Source organism: Sus scrofa, chromosome 1 (assembly GCF_000003025.6).
Source record: "Sus scrofa isolate TJ Tabasco breed Duroc chromosome 1, Sscrofa11.1, whole genome shotgun sequence".
Classification (NCBI taxonomy): domain Eukaryota; kingdom Metazoa; phylum Chordata; class Mammalia; order Artiodactyla; family Suidae; genus Sus; species Sus scrofa.
Genome location: NC_010443.5, coordinates 76,114,531 through 76,131,239, shown reverse-complemented (window position 1 = coordinate 76,131,239; position 16,709 = coordinate 76,114,531). Strand labels below are relative to the sequence as shown.

General features: G+C 34.9%; 1 protein-coding gene across 10 annotated transcripts in view; it reads left to right on the top strand.

Annotated features, from left to right (window-relative positions):
• The window catches only part of WASF1 (WAS protein family member 1), a 72,741-nt gene that overhangs the window by 49,096 nt on the left and 6,936 nt on the right, over positions 1-16,709 (top strand). For 5 of the 10 annotated variants that reach the window (XM_021091088.1, XM_021091081.1, XM_021091085.1 and 2 more), the window contains exons 3-5: positions 6,506-6,640; positions 14,881-15,034; positions 16,241-16,385. In XM_021091088.1, the coding sequence (XP_020946747.1) occupies positions 6,506-6,640; positions 14,881-15,034; positions 16,241-16,385 (434 nt within the window). Of the gene's footprint in view, positions 1-5,074; positions 5,134-6,505; positions 6,641-14,880; positions 15,035-16,240; positions 16,386-16,709 lie in introns of all 10 variants that reach the window. The other 5 variants (XM_021091110.1, XM_021091107.1, XM_021091105.1 and 2 more) reach the window with 2 other exon arrangements.

Sequence of the window (16,709 nt, the reverse complement as noted above, 5' to 3'; positions counted from 1 at the left end):
AGGATCGGCAGCATCTCGACAGCACCAGGACACTGGTTCGATCCCTGTCCCAGCACAGTGGGTTAAAGGATCCAGCATTGCTGCAGGTGTGATGTTCGCAACTACAGCTGCAATCTGATCCCTGGCCCAGGACCTCCATATACCGTGGGGTGGCTAAAAAAGGAAAAATAAATTAATGAATAAAATATGGTTTGTTCTATGAAAGGCAAAGGCTAGGATTGTGCTTTTGCTTGCTTGTAATTGCTGTTTACTTTTTTAAAGGTTTCAGCTATTGGTATTTTGGGATATCTTTCTCTTTGTATATATCTTAGTAGCCTAAGGAAATATTTTTATATTATTTAAATATCTAAAAGTGAATGATGTAGAATTAGGCTGAGGATTAGGTTAGTCAAGTGAATTGTCTAAAAGACATTAGGATGTCAGTCAAGTGTCTTGATTTATAGCATGATATGAAAGTAACAAGTAAACCTGGACTCTGGCATATAGAAGTTAAGCAGGTTAGTTAGATAATAAAGGCCTTTTGAAGGTGCAGGTTAGGGGAGGAGAAGAGAGGCAGTATGTTTTCATTGTAAGATTACAGAATTGAGCTAGGTTGAGGAATTATTTCCCATTTATTCTAAATTTAATGTTAGAATTTTTTTAAATCCAGTTTATTTTTTGAGTTGATTAGCATTTATTAGACTATATTTCATTTTAAAGATAAGACAATATGTTCTTGGCCTAGATATCTTATATAAGTACTCATAGATTTATCAGCCATACCCACCCACGTAGATTGACTTTATAAGCAGTATTGGCTCCTCTTTTCTTTTTCTTTTAACTCTTCTCCTTTCTTTTTATAATTGAGTACTTAGCACAAGGTAAAAAGATGTTGTTAATCTCTTGATTTGTTTCAAGTGAGAGCATTGGGACATACACATGTAGCCAGAGAACATAAAAAGTTGTATTTAAAGAGTTCCCACTTTGGCGCAATGGGATTGGCCTCGTCTCTGGAACCCTGGGACACAGGTTCCATCCATAGCCCAGCACAGTGGATTAAGGATCTGGCATAAGTTACAATTGTGGCTTGGATCTGATCCCTGGACCAGGAACTCAATATCCCACAGGATGATCAAAAAGAAAATTTATGTTAGAATGTTCTTGGTGAGAGCACTAAATTCCTACATTGCGTGTGAAATGGTTGTAAAAGTAAATTAAAAGGCTATTTGTTTGAATTTAAGTATATTTCTTGTCCCATTTGGTGGGGTTTTTTTTTTTATGTTACTAGAAGTGAATCACTAACAATATATTGTTTATATTTTTCTTCCTTGAGAAATTCAGTATGGTGTGTACTTTTGAGACAAGTCAGAAATCCTAGAAAGTTTATTAATATATGATTAACCATATTGTTTAAAGTCATTTGCTAGCACTAATTGGGTTTATTAAAATGTAACATAACATAACTTCATATGAAATTTAGATATACTACATGTATATGGGTGCATGTGTATGTAAATATTAAAATACATGTTAAGAGCACAGAAATTACTAATAAATTTGGTTAAAATATTTCTTTAAATTGAAATGAATATGGACCTAATGTAAGCATCTTGTTTTAGGTATATTTTGAATATAGAATTTAGAACTAATGTAATGATTAAGGGTGTCAGTTTTGCAGTACTAACCCATTTCTCACATAGCCTAAAGGTGAAAATTTAAGGAATTTTTTCAAGTCTGATATAGTCCATATAATCAATACGTCAGCAAGCACATGGTCATGTCACAGCCAAACTCTGAAAATAGAAATAAATTAAATACATTGTAAAAATGTTTAGATGCTTCAGACTTGGAATCAGAGGCTTTTTTCTAAGCAGTTCCTAGAGATTCAGAAAAAAAAGCATAAAATATTGTTACAAGGTATAACAATAGTTTACCTCCCTAAAATTAAGCTCTTTGGCAGCTTTCCCACTTGACATGGTTGAGAACCTAGAATTAAATTTAAAAGGCCTCTAGGTAGCCAGAATAAACAAGCCTAAGCACTGAAGACTATGCACTTAAAATAACCAATTGATCCTTTTTCAGACTTGTTTACTTTTACTTTGATAGTTCAGACAGGTTTGATGATGTTTCCAAACATTTATGCTTCAGAGCATTAAAAGAGGAGATATGGAGGGAGGGAATAGAAGCAGGCATTACTGGAGCCAACCAAAAGAGGTAGTTTATAGCAAAGGAAAAAGGGAAAAAGCAACATTAAAAACTGGAAGGAGGCCATTTAAAAGCAAATATTCGTATGTATTTGAATGCAGTTGTTTCTCATAATCAGTTCATGACTATGAGTCCTCAAGAAAAGTTTAAATTATGTTTAAATTTTTTTAAGAAGACAGGGAAGCTTAGAGTAGATTTTATATCTGACTTTACATCAGTAGTTTTACATTGGTTCAGTAGTTAAAATAATAGTTAATGCCTTAAATAATTCTGAATCACTTAGAGAACTAGGCTATTCAAAATGGTTCTAGGTAATTGAGATTTTCACCTTGGTCCTATTGCTAACACCAGAATCCTATAGCACACGGTAATGAAGGTCAACCTCAGGGTTCAGCATGGCTTGGGGCTGTACATTATCCTGACCTCTTCCTTGCAAAAATGTACATCCCAGTTCAGTTGTTTTTCCTAGTAGAACAAAATTCTGTTTTATAATAATTACTGAAAACCTCGAGTTCACTTTGTTTAAATTTCTTCTGTTATATCCAGTTTTTCCCCATCTTATTGCTAGCGTATTTAACAACCATTGTGACTCTAATTACTTGAGAGATCTTTTACCATTTTCTCTTCCCAGGGCCTTTCTAATGCTAAATATAGTCAGTTCATGAATATAGTTCATGCTGCCAAGATGAGCTGATAGAGTGTACTGTACTTCTTGTGCTCAATCATAGAAAATTTGACAGATAGATAGCAAAGTAGATGGGTAGGAGGGTGAATAAATAGATCGGCTTGATAAGACATTACATAATAGATAGACAATGAATGTGGATAACACTGAAGACTTTGCTATGTGATGAAGGTACATGTTTCTTATCCGAAAAGAACATATGCCATTTAGTTGAAGAGTCTAATGTGATGAACACTGAAACCATTCTGTGAGTTTCAAATAGTGAGCATGTGTATAATTAAAATCACGAGTTCTAGTTTACAGGAACTGAGAAAATGGAGATAAGTATAGGTGAAGTCATTAGAGGAGTCTTGCCAAATGAAATTGAATTGAATTGGGCCTTGAAGGAACAAAAGAATTTGGAAGATGGAGAAGAAGGCATTTCAACTTGCATGAAGAAGTAGCCAAATGAAAGGAGGCAAAAATAAATATATCTTTATTATAATCATATTTATAATAAAATATTAATATATTTATAATAAAATATATTAATATATTTATTTATAATAAAATATATTAAAGGGGCATTTAATATTATAAATATTAAAGGGGGATTAAAGGGGCAAATGACATTGGATATGTATGGTGGAATTTGGTTATAGAGAACAATGTTAGATGAGAGGATTTAGGTTTTAACATCAGAGATAATGAAATTTCATAGATTCTTGAGTAAAGACATAGTATAATGTAAGGTTAGTTGAAATACAGGTACATAACACAATTAGTTTCACATTGCAAAATTCCTTTCACTCACTCTGGGAGGGAAGGAGGAGGTAGACTTGGAAAGTAAGGGATATGAAAAGAGAACAGATGGGGTGTTCATCTTATTCACTGAAGTGTTTTGTCACTTAAAGCTGAGGTGGGAAAGTGTAGAATCTTTTTAAAAAATCTGTTAAAACCCAAGAAACTATAGGCCCTCTTTCCAGAAAAATGCAAATGCATAAAGAATCTGCTTATAATTTCAAGTGATGTACAGATCATAAGTTAAAGATCTGAATATTAAACTGAGTTCTTATAGGGATAAAATTCTTCCATCTCTTTATCCCTAACATTTGATGAATAAATGAAAAACTTTATACTTGCCTTTTCTTCTACCTGGGATGCTTCTCTTAATCTGCGGGAGGAACTCTGGAAGTGTCTCTGATACCATCTCACTCCCAAATGTGGTGCTTCTTTCTTTGTGCTCTGTGGCTCTTACCTCATTTTATAATAAGAGTTGTCTGTTGAGCTCCTATCCTGTATCAGGTACTCTACCACCAACCCCTCTGCTTTTGGTCTTCTTTTCTTATAATTTTTTTTTTGAAGGAGATATCTTTATTCCTATTTTACAGGTGAGGAAATTGATGCCAAGGCCTCAAAGTGAATGGAACAAAGATTTGGATTTGTTTATTAAATCGGTTTTCATGTTTATTTAAACGTTTGTTTCTCCCTCTGTTCAAAAATCATCAGTGTCAGGAGTTCCCACTGTGGCTCAGCAGGTTAAGAATCCAACTGTATCTATGAGGGTTCGATCCCTGGCCTTACTCAGTGGGTTGAAGGATTTGGCATTGCTGCGAGCTGTGGTGTAGGTTGCAGACATGGCTCAGATCTGGCATTGCTGCAGCTGTTGTATAGGCCGGCAGCTGCAGCTCCAAGTAGACCCCTACCCTTGGAACTTCCATATACCAAGGGTGTGGTCCAAAAAAGAAAAAAAAATTATCAGTGTCAGAGACCTTCTTTCAGTCATTTTTATATCTAGCATCTGCTACATTGTCTGGCAAGTAAGACATCCTCAGCCATTCTGGTTTAGAGAATGCATGTAATTGAATGAAAATGTACAAAATTATCCTTTTCTCTTGATTTATTATAAAGATATTAAATTCTAATTTTTTTCCCTAAAGATTATAAAATATTTTAGAACAGGAATTTTATGCTTTATTTTTTGGTTTCTTCAGTAGGAAATATACCTACCAGGTACAGGCTGAGGCCTCAGTAAATGTTTGTTGATTTAACTGATAATATATTGAAGTGCTTTGAAAAAAGACAGCATTGTTGAAATGTAAACTGGTAAGATTAATGGATTTATTTTATTAGTATTTAGTATTCTGTTACAGGAACTGTCTCTAAAAGCTTACTGTTGAGCTACATTTAACTTAGAATGCTTGTGTCTAAAATGTCTTGATTTAGGAAGACCATCAATTTTTTAAATTCAAAGATACAGATAGTGATTGGCTCATCTCTATATTGTGAGTATTCATTTCTTTATATGTTCTAAATACACTTGAACCTTTTTTAATTATAAGTCATCTAAAACTTCTACCTGACTTATTTACTAGATAGAAATTTCTAGTAAAAGGATTTACTAGAGGAGTTCCCTTCACGGCTCAGTGGTTAACGAATCCGACTAGGAACCATGAGGTTGCCTGTTTGATCCCTGGCCTAGCTCAGTGGGTTAAGGATCCGGCATTACCATGAGCTGTGCTGTAGGTTGCAGACGTGGCTCAGATCCCACATTGCTGTGGTTCTGGAGTAGGCCAGAGGGCTACAGCTCTGATGAGACCCCTAGCCTGGGAATCTCCATATGCCACATGTGCAACCCTAGAAAAGACAAAAAGACCAAAAATTTACTAGAAATCTTTTTAGAATGGGATTATTTTGTCTTATTCTTTACAGTAATGGAATGAAAATTTGCATGACTAGAGGAATACAGTGATTTTATATTTATGATTTTTAAGAAATTAGAATGAGTTCCCATTGTGGCTCAGGGGTTAGCGAATCTGCCTAGGAACCAGAAAGGTTGCGGGTTGAATCCCTGGCCTCGCTCAGTGGGTTAAGGATCTGGCGTTGCTGTGAGCTGTGGCATAGGTCACAGACGCAGCTTGGATCCCGCGTTGCTATGGCTCTGGTGTAGGCCAGCGGCTACAACTCCAATTGGACCCTGAGCCGGGAACTCCATGTGCTGCGGGTGTGGCTCTAAAGAAAAAAAAAAGAGAGAAAGAAACTAGAATGAGGTGAACTTCCCATTGTGGCTCAGTGGGTTGGGAGCCCAACACAGTGTCTCTGAGGATGCAGGTTCAATCCCTGGCCTTGCTCAGTGGGTTTCTGATCCATGTAGCTGTGGCATAGGCCTGCAGCTACAGCTGCTTTTCGACCCCTAGACAGGGAACTTTGATATGCTTCAGATGAGGCCCTAAAAAAAAAAAGAAAGAAAGAAAAAGAAAAAATAGAATGAGAGAAAATTTAAAGTATCCCCTGGATAAAACAGGAGAGTATTTCCATTTTAGACACAAGTCACCTACCAGAAAATGGTAGAACTAGTATTTAAAACCATTATTTCCATGACTGGGTCACTTTGCTGTACAACAGAAATTCAAGGAACATTGTAAATCAATTGTACTTTAATTTAAAAAAGAATATATACAAAAATTTTAAAAAAAGGTATTACCCAGGGTGTGTGGTTTTTCCCACTCTATCACAGTTGGGTTAATTTAGGGTTTAAAGTTAAAACTGGTTTCAAATAATGCCAAATTCATTGAGACAGCACTGTAAAATGTTAAAATTTTGACATTTATCTCTGATCACATTAAATTTTATGATATATGCTTCATTTTTGCTTAGGTAAATATGCTGAAGATATTTTTGGAGAATTATTCAATGAAGCACATAGTTTTTCCTTCAGAGTTAACTCATTACAAGAACGTGTGGACCGTTTATCTGTTAGTGTTACACAGCTTGATCCTAAAGAAGAAGAATGTAAGTTTATTCCTATTGTGTTTTCTTTCACATGTATGTTTTAGGTTAAGAGGGATGAATGTAAGAACAATATTAAACATGAATTTGTTAAAAAAAAACAGTAATGGGGGAAATGTACTTAATATTAATCAAAGAAATAAGTATATACACACAAACACACAAAATACGAATTTAACCATGCAGTACGTGCTCTAGTAGATCAGTGGATTATCTATAAATGCCATTAGTATGAGTCTCTTGGGTTTTCTACTCTTTTTTTCCTTATTTACCTCTTCTTTTTGTATGCTAATAGCGCCTCATTTTTTGATGTAAATTTTTCAACCAGACTTTTCCTCCATTTTCTTTCTTTTCTCCCTTATAATTTATTTTTATACTTTTGTCTTAGAAATAAAAATCATTTGAAAATGTCCTGAAATTCTTAGGTTTACTTCTGTAAGAATGCAGTTCCTTTTAATATGCTTTTGTGTGTATATATTGCTAAATTGCTAAAATCTGACCTTATTATTTAAATGTTAGCTCCCATTTTTATAAACTTTTAAAATAATTATTACCATTATTTTTATTCATTGTATATATATATGTGTGTGTTTGATGTATGTATGTGTGTATATATATATTCTTTTTCAGATTCTTTTCCTTTATAGGTTATTACAAAATATTGAGTATAGTTCCCTGTGCTATACAGTAGGTTCTTGGTGATTATCTATTTTATACCTATGTTAATCCCAACCTCCCACTTTATCCCCATTCTTCTTGAGTAGTCATCAATTTGTTTTCTGTGTCTGTGAGTCTGTTTATGTTTTGTAAATAAGTTCATTTGTATCTTTTTCTTTTTAGATTCCACACGTAAGTGGTATCTTATGATACTTGTCTTTGTCTGACTTACTTCACTTAGTATAATAATCTCTGGGTCCATCCATTTGCTGTAAATGGCATTATTTCATTCTTTTTTATGGCTAATATTCCATTAAATATATAATCTTCTTTATCCGTTCATCTGTCAGTAGACATTTAGGTTGCTTCCATGTCCTGGCTATTGTAAATAGTGCTGCAGTGCACTTTGGGGTGCATGTATCTTTTTGAATTATAGTTTTGTCCAAATATATGTTTGGAGTGGGATTGCAGTATCACATAGTAGCTCTAATTTTAGTTTTTTAAAGGAACCTTCATACTGTTCTCCATAGTAGCTGCACCAGTTTACATTCGCACCAACAATGTTGGAGAGTTTCTTTTTCTCCACACCCTTTCCAGCATTTTTTATTTGTAGACTTTTTGATGATGGACATTCTGACTGGTATGAGGTAATATCTCATTGTAGTTTTGATTTGCACTTCTGTAATAATTAATGATGTTGAGCATCTTTTCATGTGCTGTTTGGCCACCTATATATCTTCTTTGGAGAAATGTCTGTTTAGGTCTCCTGCCCATTTTTGTCTTTTGTCTTTTTGTTGTTGTTGTTGTTGTTGTTGTTGTTGCTATTTCTTGGGCCGCTCCCGCGGCATATGGAGGTTCCGTGCTAGGGTTGAATCGGAGCTGTAGCCACCGGCCTACGCCAGAGCCACAGCAACGCGGGATCCAAGCCGCGTCTGCAACCTACACCACAGCTCACGGCAACGCCGGATCGTTAACCCACTGAGCGAGGGCAGGGATCGAACCCGCAACCTCATGGTTCCTAGTCGGATTCGTTAACCACTGCGCCACGACCGGAACTCCTCCTGCCGATTTTTTGATGGAATTGCTAGGTTTTTTTTTTATTTTGAGTTGTATGAGCTGTTTGTATATTTTGGAAATCAATCCCTTGTAGGTAGCACTGTTTGCAAATATTTTCTCCCAGTGTATAGGTTGTCTTTTCATTTTGTTATGGTTTCCATTGCTGTGCAAAAGCTGTTAAGTTTAATTAGGTCGCATTTGTTTATTTTTCTTTTTATTTCCATTACTCTAAGAGACAGATCCCAAAAGATATTGCTGCAATTTATGTCAAAGAGTGTTCTCCTTATGTTTTCCTCTAGAAGTTTCATAGTATCCAGTTTTACATTTACTTAGGTCTTTAATCCATGTTGAGTTTATTTTTGTATATGGTGTTAGAGAATGTTTTAATTTCATTCTTTTATGTGTAGTTGTCCAAGCACCACTTATTGGAGAGACTATTTTGTCTCCATTGTGTATGTTCTTGCCTCCTTTGTTGTATTAATTGACCATAGGTGCATGGGTTTATTTCTGGGCTTTTTATCCTGTTCTGTTGATCTCTATGCTGTTTCTATGCCACTACCACACTGTTTTGATGACACTAGCTTTGTAGTATAGTCTAAAGTCAGGGAGCCTGATTACTCCACCTCCCATTTTTCTTTCTCAAGATTACTTTGGCTATTTCAGGGTCTTTTGTGTTTTCATACAAATTTAAAAATTTTGTTCTAGTTCTGTTGTTACTTCTCATTTTAAATAACTATATCCCCCCCCAAAAAAACCAACCCAAAATGCTAGTATATAGGACAAAAATATACTGAGATACTAAACTAGGGATATCAGAGTTTTTTGTTTTTTGTTTTTTTTTTAAAAAACACTTTACAGGCTGTAATAATCATAGAAACTTTAGTGGTAAAACATTTCATGCCCTGGAGTTCCCTTGTGGCTCAGCACTAACAAATCCAACTAGCATCCATGAGGATATGGGTTTGATCCCTGTCCTTGCTCAGTGGATTAAGGATCCAGCATTGCCATGAGCTATGGGTAGGTCAAAGACGTGGCTCAGATCTGGCATTGCTGTGGCTGTGGTGTACGCTGGAAGCTACAGCTCCAATTTGACCCCTAGCCTCGGAACTTCCATATGCTGCAGGTATGGCCCTAAAAAAGCAACACAAACAAACAAAAAACACATTTCAGGCCTTGATAGGATACATTGAATGGTAATGTTTCTCAAATGCCTCTTCCTTTTTAAACAAAAAGAAATGAAACTACTAATAACATAATTTTCTCTTATCTACTTAGAGAATTAGTGTGAATCTCTTACAGCCCTGTCTTAAAAGTATTTTTGTAGGAGTTCCCTGGTGGCTCAGTAAGTTAAGGACCTGGGATTGTCACCACTGTGGCCTGGGTCACTGATGCGGTACAGGTTTGATCCCTGGCATGGGAACTTCAGCATGCCATGGGTATGGCCAAAAATTTTTTTTTTGTAGAATAATATTTTTATTATAAATGCAAGTCATATAATAGATCTAAACTTGAAAAAAATTGAAGGATATCACTGGAAAAAGCAAAAAGAATATAATTATGGATGTTTTAGTTATTGAACCAACTTGTTCTAACTTAACCTAATGCCTGAATAAGGAGAGGTGAAAACTTACTATGCCAGCTTTCTACTGCATGCAGAGATAGAAACTCATAGGTCTGGATATGAGAAAAAAACAAGACAATACTTAAAACAAACAAAAAAAAAAAAACAGCTTTATTGAGATACATTTCATGCACCCTACAATTAACTCATCTAAAGTATATGATTCAATGGCTTTTAGTATTTTCACAGTTATGCAACTCTCACTGCAATCAGTTTTAGAACATTTTCTTAACCCTAAAAAGAAACTCTATATCCAGTAGTACTCACTTCCCATCTCCCATTCTCCCCAGCCTCTAGTAATGACTAACCTACTTTATGTCTCTATGGATTTGCCTATTCTGGACATTTATATTATGTAATTGGAGTCATGCAATATATGATCTTTTATAAATGGCTTCTTTAATTTCTTAGCATAACGTTTTTAATACTGTTTCATTTTGTGGAATGTATTGGCATTTCCCTGATGACTAATGATGTCAATCATCTTTTCATTGCTAATAAGCCATTTAGAGACAAGTCATCAAGAAGGAAAGTGGTGGAGCTAGGACTTAAAACCAGGGTTTAAGTGACTTAATGGCAATTTGTGTATCTTTTTTGGAGAAATATCTGTTTAGATCCTTTTCTCATTTTTAATTGGGATTGTTTTTCTTTTTATTACTGAGTTATGAGAATTCAATATATATTGGGGATCCAAATCCCAAATCCTCTGAGTTGCAGTGATTTTCTCCCATTCTGTGGGATGTTTTTCTTGTTATCCTTTGAAACATTTTTCTGTATATTGGTTATACTTCATGAAGTTCTTTTTTTTCTTTTTACAGCCGCACCTGTGGAAGTACCCGGGTCAGGGGTCAAATCAGAGCTGCAACTGGAGCCTGTGCCACAGCCACAGCAATACTGGATCTGAGCCGCATCTGCACCCTCACAGCAATGCTGGATCCTTAGCCCACTGAGCCAGGCCAGGGATTGAACCTGCGTCCTCACAGAGACTTCCGGTCCTCAACCCACTGAGTCAGAATAAGAAGTCCCATGAAATTCTTGAAATAAAATCATTGTTAATGTTAAAAAAAAATGTTTTGTGGCCATACTTTCTTTTCTTTTTATTTTCCCACTGTACAGCAACGGGGTCAGGTTATCCTTACATGTGTACATTACAATTACATTTTTTCCCCCACCCTTTCTTCTGTTGCAACATGAGTATCTAGACATAGTTCTCAATGCTACTCATCAGGATCTCCTTGTAAATCTATTCTAAGTTGTGTCCAATAAGCCCAAGCTCCCGATCCCTCCCACTCCCTCCCCCTCCCATCAAGCAGCCACAAGTCTCTTCTCCAAGTCCATGATTTTCTCTTCTGAGGAGATGTTCATTTGTGCTGGATATTAGATTCCAGTTATAAGTGATATCATATGGTATTTGTCTTTGTCTTTCTGGCTAATTTCACTCAGTATGAGAGTCTCTAGTTCCATCCATGTTGCTGCAAATGGCATTATGTCATTCTTTTTTATGGCTGAGTAGTATTCCATTGTGTATATATACCACCTCTTCCGAATCCAATCATCTGTCGATGGATATTTGGATTGTTTCCATGTCCTGGCTATTGTGAATAGTGCTGCAAGGAACATGCGGGTGCACGTGTCTCTTTTAAGTAGAGTTTTGTCCGGATAGATGCCCAAGAGTGGGATTGTGGGGTCATATGGAAGTTCTATGTATAGATTTCTAAGGTATCTCCAAACTGTTCTCCATAGTGGCTGTATCAGTTGACATTCCCACCAACAGTGCAGGAGGGTTCCCTTTTCTCCACAGCCCCTCCAGCACTTGTTATTTGTGGATTTATTAATGATGGCCATTCTGACTGGTGTGAGGTGGTATCTCATGGTAGTTTTGATTTGCATTTCTCTTATACTCAGCGATGTTGAGCATTTTTTCATGTGATTGTTGGCCATCTGTATATCTTCCTTGGAGAACAGTCTATTCAGGTCTTTTGCCCATTTTTCCATTGATTGATTGGTTTTTTTGCTGTTGGGTTGTATAAGTTGTTTATATATTCTAGAGATTAAGCCCTTGTCGGTTGCATCATTTGAAACTATTTTCTCCCATTCAGTAAGTTGTCTTTTTGTTTTCTTTTGGGTTTCCTTTGCTGTGCGAAAGCTTTTCAGTTTGATGAGGTCCCATGGGTTTATTTTTGCTCTAATTTCTATTGCTTTGGGAGACTAACCTGAGAAAATATTCATGATGTTGATGTCAGAGAGTGTTTTGCCTATGTTCTCTTCTAGGAGTTTGATGGTGTCCTGTCGTATATTTAAGTCTTTCAGCCATTGTGAGTTTATTTTTGTGCATGGTGTGAGGTGTGTTCTAGTTTCATTGCTTTGCATGCAGCTGTCCAGATTTCCCAGCAATGCTTGCTGAATAGACTTTCTTTTTCCCATTTTCTGTTCTTGCCTCCCTTGTCAAAGATTCATTGAGCATAGGTGTCAGGGTTTATTTCCGGATTCTCTATTCTGTTCCATTGGTCTGTCTGTCTGTTTTGATACCAGTACCACACTGTCTTGATGACTGTGGCTTTGTAGTATTTCTTGAAGTCTGGGAGAGTTATGCCTCCTGCTTGATTTTTGTTTCTCAGGATTGCTTTGGCGATTCTGGGTCTTTTGTGGTTCCATATAAATGTTTGGATTGTTTGTTCTAGTTCTGTGAAAACTGTCATGGGTAATTTGATAGGGATTGCATTGAATCTGTAGATTGCTTTGGGTAGTATGGTGTGGCCATACTTTCTAATGTGTCTTTTGCATTCAAATTTTCTTTTTAAAATAACTTTAACATGTAAGTTATGAATACATTTCCTCTGATAATATAGAAATACAAGGCAGTTCTTTTATGTAACAGAAATAAAAATTAATAGTTTAAAAATACTATTAAATTTTAACCAATATTTTAGCATTCCCATTAAAATTGAAAATGAAAATACAGATACTAGTAAATAATTTAAGATGTATTTAAATGTTACAAAAATTCTTAGTGTGCCAACAACTATCATCAGAGTTGTTCAGTTTCTTATAGAATTACATGGAACATTGGGGAAGTATTCATAATCTAAAAGTTGAACTACTTAATTTGAAATTGTTTTGGGAATATTGGATAGAGGAATTTTCAAGTTATTTAACCTAGACTTTTTTAACTTAGTGAAAGTTCAAATAAAGTAATATTACATATGCAATAATATAGGGTATAATATCAACATTTTGGGTTTTTACATTATCATTAAATAGTAAGTAACAGTGAGAACTACCAATATAATTTAGAAAATGTTAAAAAACTGAATTTTTAAGCAAATTATAAGTATAATTCAGTTATGTTTACGAATATACTGTGCTGACTTACTGTGTTGTATAACACTAAGTGATATCAGATGTCACTCTTGGCAGCTGGAAGAGGCTTTGTTGTAGTGGTCTGTTAACAAGTAAGAGAAATGATAAATGAGAGGAGCTGAAGATAGAAAAGTGCTTATTACTTTACATGTTCTTTATATCCTGTACCAAGAAAGTTTTGGGAAATTAAACACTGGGTTTCATACTTAGAGTTAATAAGTGGGATAGGATAGGAAGGTGGCAAGAAATCCATTTTGATTGCGGAAAACAGAGACCACTTTTGACAGGAGCCAAAGGAACAGTGCGTGGCATTGTGGCAAAGGGATTAGCCTCAAAGGCAGATAGATCTGTTTTCTTACGTTTAAAAATGGAATAATAATTCCTATCATTAAATTGTAAAGGTTAAGTAAAAATCTGTGAAAGCATTTAGCACCATAGTGTACGTACTCATTAAATATCTCTCATGCTACCTTTTAGTCATAGTGGGAATAAACTCTTCTCCTTTGAATGTTATTTTGGTGTTTTTAAATGTATTACAAGTCAGGTAGCAGTGGAATCGCTGGGAATGCAATCCTGGTGTGGCTATTGCATAGCCAGCCTCATTGTTCTACTTATTTCATAGATCCAAACATTAATGTTGAGTGAATTTTATTTGTTAGGATGAAAGAGATATTATTTTAGGGAGAAAAATAATTTAAGAATTGTTATGATTATATAATACTGACCTCTCATGGTATAGAACATTTATCTGTACTTAAAGCTATGTTAAATATGTAGGAAATCACCTGATTTTTCAATACCGGAAGATCACTGGGTTAAGAATCTAGTATTTTGTTACATTTCTTATTTTAACATGCTACACAGTCCAAAAGAAAATGAGTAAATTATTTTAAATCTTCATATGATAGGGCTGTGCTAGTTACTAGAGACACTGATGTGCAAGGTAGTCTCAGTCTTCAAGAGCTTATGGTTAAATGGAGAGCTTTATAGTACACGATAAAAGATAAGTGAAATAGACACTAATACAGGTTGCCCAGTACTTGAAAATTTCATTGTTTACATTAAGTTTAATTTATAGTATGCATATGATACAGTCTCGATAGCATAGAGAACTAGTGTGTTTAGCTCAGAATGCCACTGATAACTAATTCCTTCAGTTGTATAAGGTGAGTAGAATTAATAAAGGGAGACGGAAAAAAGATTATAGAGAAAAAGAAGAGAATGTATGTTGGTGGGGACTGGGAATGGCAGGTAGAGAAAAGAAGTATGTTTGATGGGAAATGTAGAATATGCTTCAGATGTCATTAGAACCTTCTGATCTTGGAAATCAAAAGTTGCATTAAAACTCATCTGATTGGGAAAACTAAGTACAAAGTGATCTGGGAAATAGTGATAGAGCATTTAAAGTATGGTTCTTAATTCATAAGCCGCTACACACACAACTGTCTGAGCCATACTGACTTTTAAACAAATACAGTATATGAATTTGTCCTTATGTTAAATCATCTTAGTAAAATAAAGTAAAATACATTTTGCATTTTTGTTTTAGTGTCTTTGCAAGATATAACAATGAGAAAAGCTTTCCGAAGTTCTACAATTCAAGATCAGCAGCTTTTTGACCGCAAGACTTTGCCCATTCCGTTACAAGAAACATATGATGTTTGTGAACAGCCTCCACCTCTCAATATACTCACTCCTTACAGGTCAGTAAGCTAAAAAATATAAAGGCCAATTATTTATCTCGGGCTTTAAATTCAAATAACTAGCAGTCTCCATTTAAATGCTAAGTCTCAAACATTTATATTTCACTGGATTCCTGACCGGTGCAGAATCCACGAACTTTAGAAGACTTTCTCTTTATTCACTAGGGTGAGTTCCCAAGGTTCTAACATACAAAAGACAAGGCTTATGAAAGGAGTTGTTTTGACAGGCGTTTTTTTAAAAAAGCCAATGTCAGACATTAATATGAAGGGACAAGTAGTTGTTATTGTCTTTTTAATTTAATTTTCTAATTATAGGGGAAAGAAAAAATAGAGTTTAAAATCCCATCGCATTAATAAAATAAATGCTTTTTCTTGTTCTTGTCTACTTTTGATTTATATGCATTAAATTTTTGTATAATGAATATGTAGTTTCTGTTTAAATTGTTTTAGCATTAGCATTTACCATTCAGCCATTCTGTGGAGTCTTGTACATGAATTGTTAAATGGGTAATTTAAGAAGAATAACACCAGTCCTCAATAAAATGATATTTGGATAGTTATTTGAAATTATTTGTTAGTATTCAAGTCATTGGCTGTAACTCTTACTATTAAAATGACTATTTGGTGGTATTTTTTGGATTTGGTTAAATGATAAGTAAGTAAAAATATTGGCAAAAATCCTGGATAGTTTCTCTGTTCTAAATGATCTTATTGTCCTTTCAGGCATTTATCTTTGGCAGATCATTTGTAATTATTGGAATTTCCCATAGGGCTTCTAGAAAACTTGGTATTAAGCAACAATTAGGGATGAAATTGTCCAGGTGTACTTTATTTATTTATTATGGCCACACCTGTAGCATGTAGAAGTTCCTGGGGCAAGGATCAAACCCATGCCATAGCAGTGACAACACCAGATCCTTAACCTGCTGAGCCATGAGGGAACTCCTGTCCAGGTGTGCTTTAAATTATTAATACCAACTCTGAAAAACTTCTGGTTTTCCATTTTCCTTAGTTTCCTGTCTCATTTATGAGAAATGTTCTATTGGTACATACTCTGATTTATTTTGCCAACGTTTTTACACATGCTATATTTTGTTAATGTAAAAGGAAACGACTTTAGTGAAATTATTTCTATTCTGATTACCTGTTTTACTAATGCATTTTAATTGATTTTGTATTTATTTTAATTGATATTTTAAATTTCAGAGATGATGGTAAAGAAGGTTTGAAGTTTTATACCAATCCTTCATATTTCTTTGATCTGTGGAAAGAAAAAATGTTACAAGATACAGAGGATAAGAGGAAAGAAAAGAGGAAGCAGAAGGTATTACAAGAAATACAAAAAATTGAAGTTAGTTTTCATGTATTGTGTTTTGTTGCATATATGGAAATTTATTAATTCTGTACTTTGAACAGTTTAATTTGGTTCATATAGTTAAATAATGAAGCCTTTTATAAACTACACCAAAAGATCACACATAGTCCGATGGGGAGCAAATGAGCAATTAGGATATTATAATATGGTGTTGCAAGTGCCCTAACAGAGGTATGTATGCATGGAGGGTTTGGATAGCGCAGAATAGCACCTGCTTTAGACGGAGGACAAGGCTAATAAACACTTAAACAAAGCTTATAATGAGTCTCGAAGAACAAATGAAAATTAAGTGGACAAGGA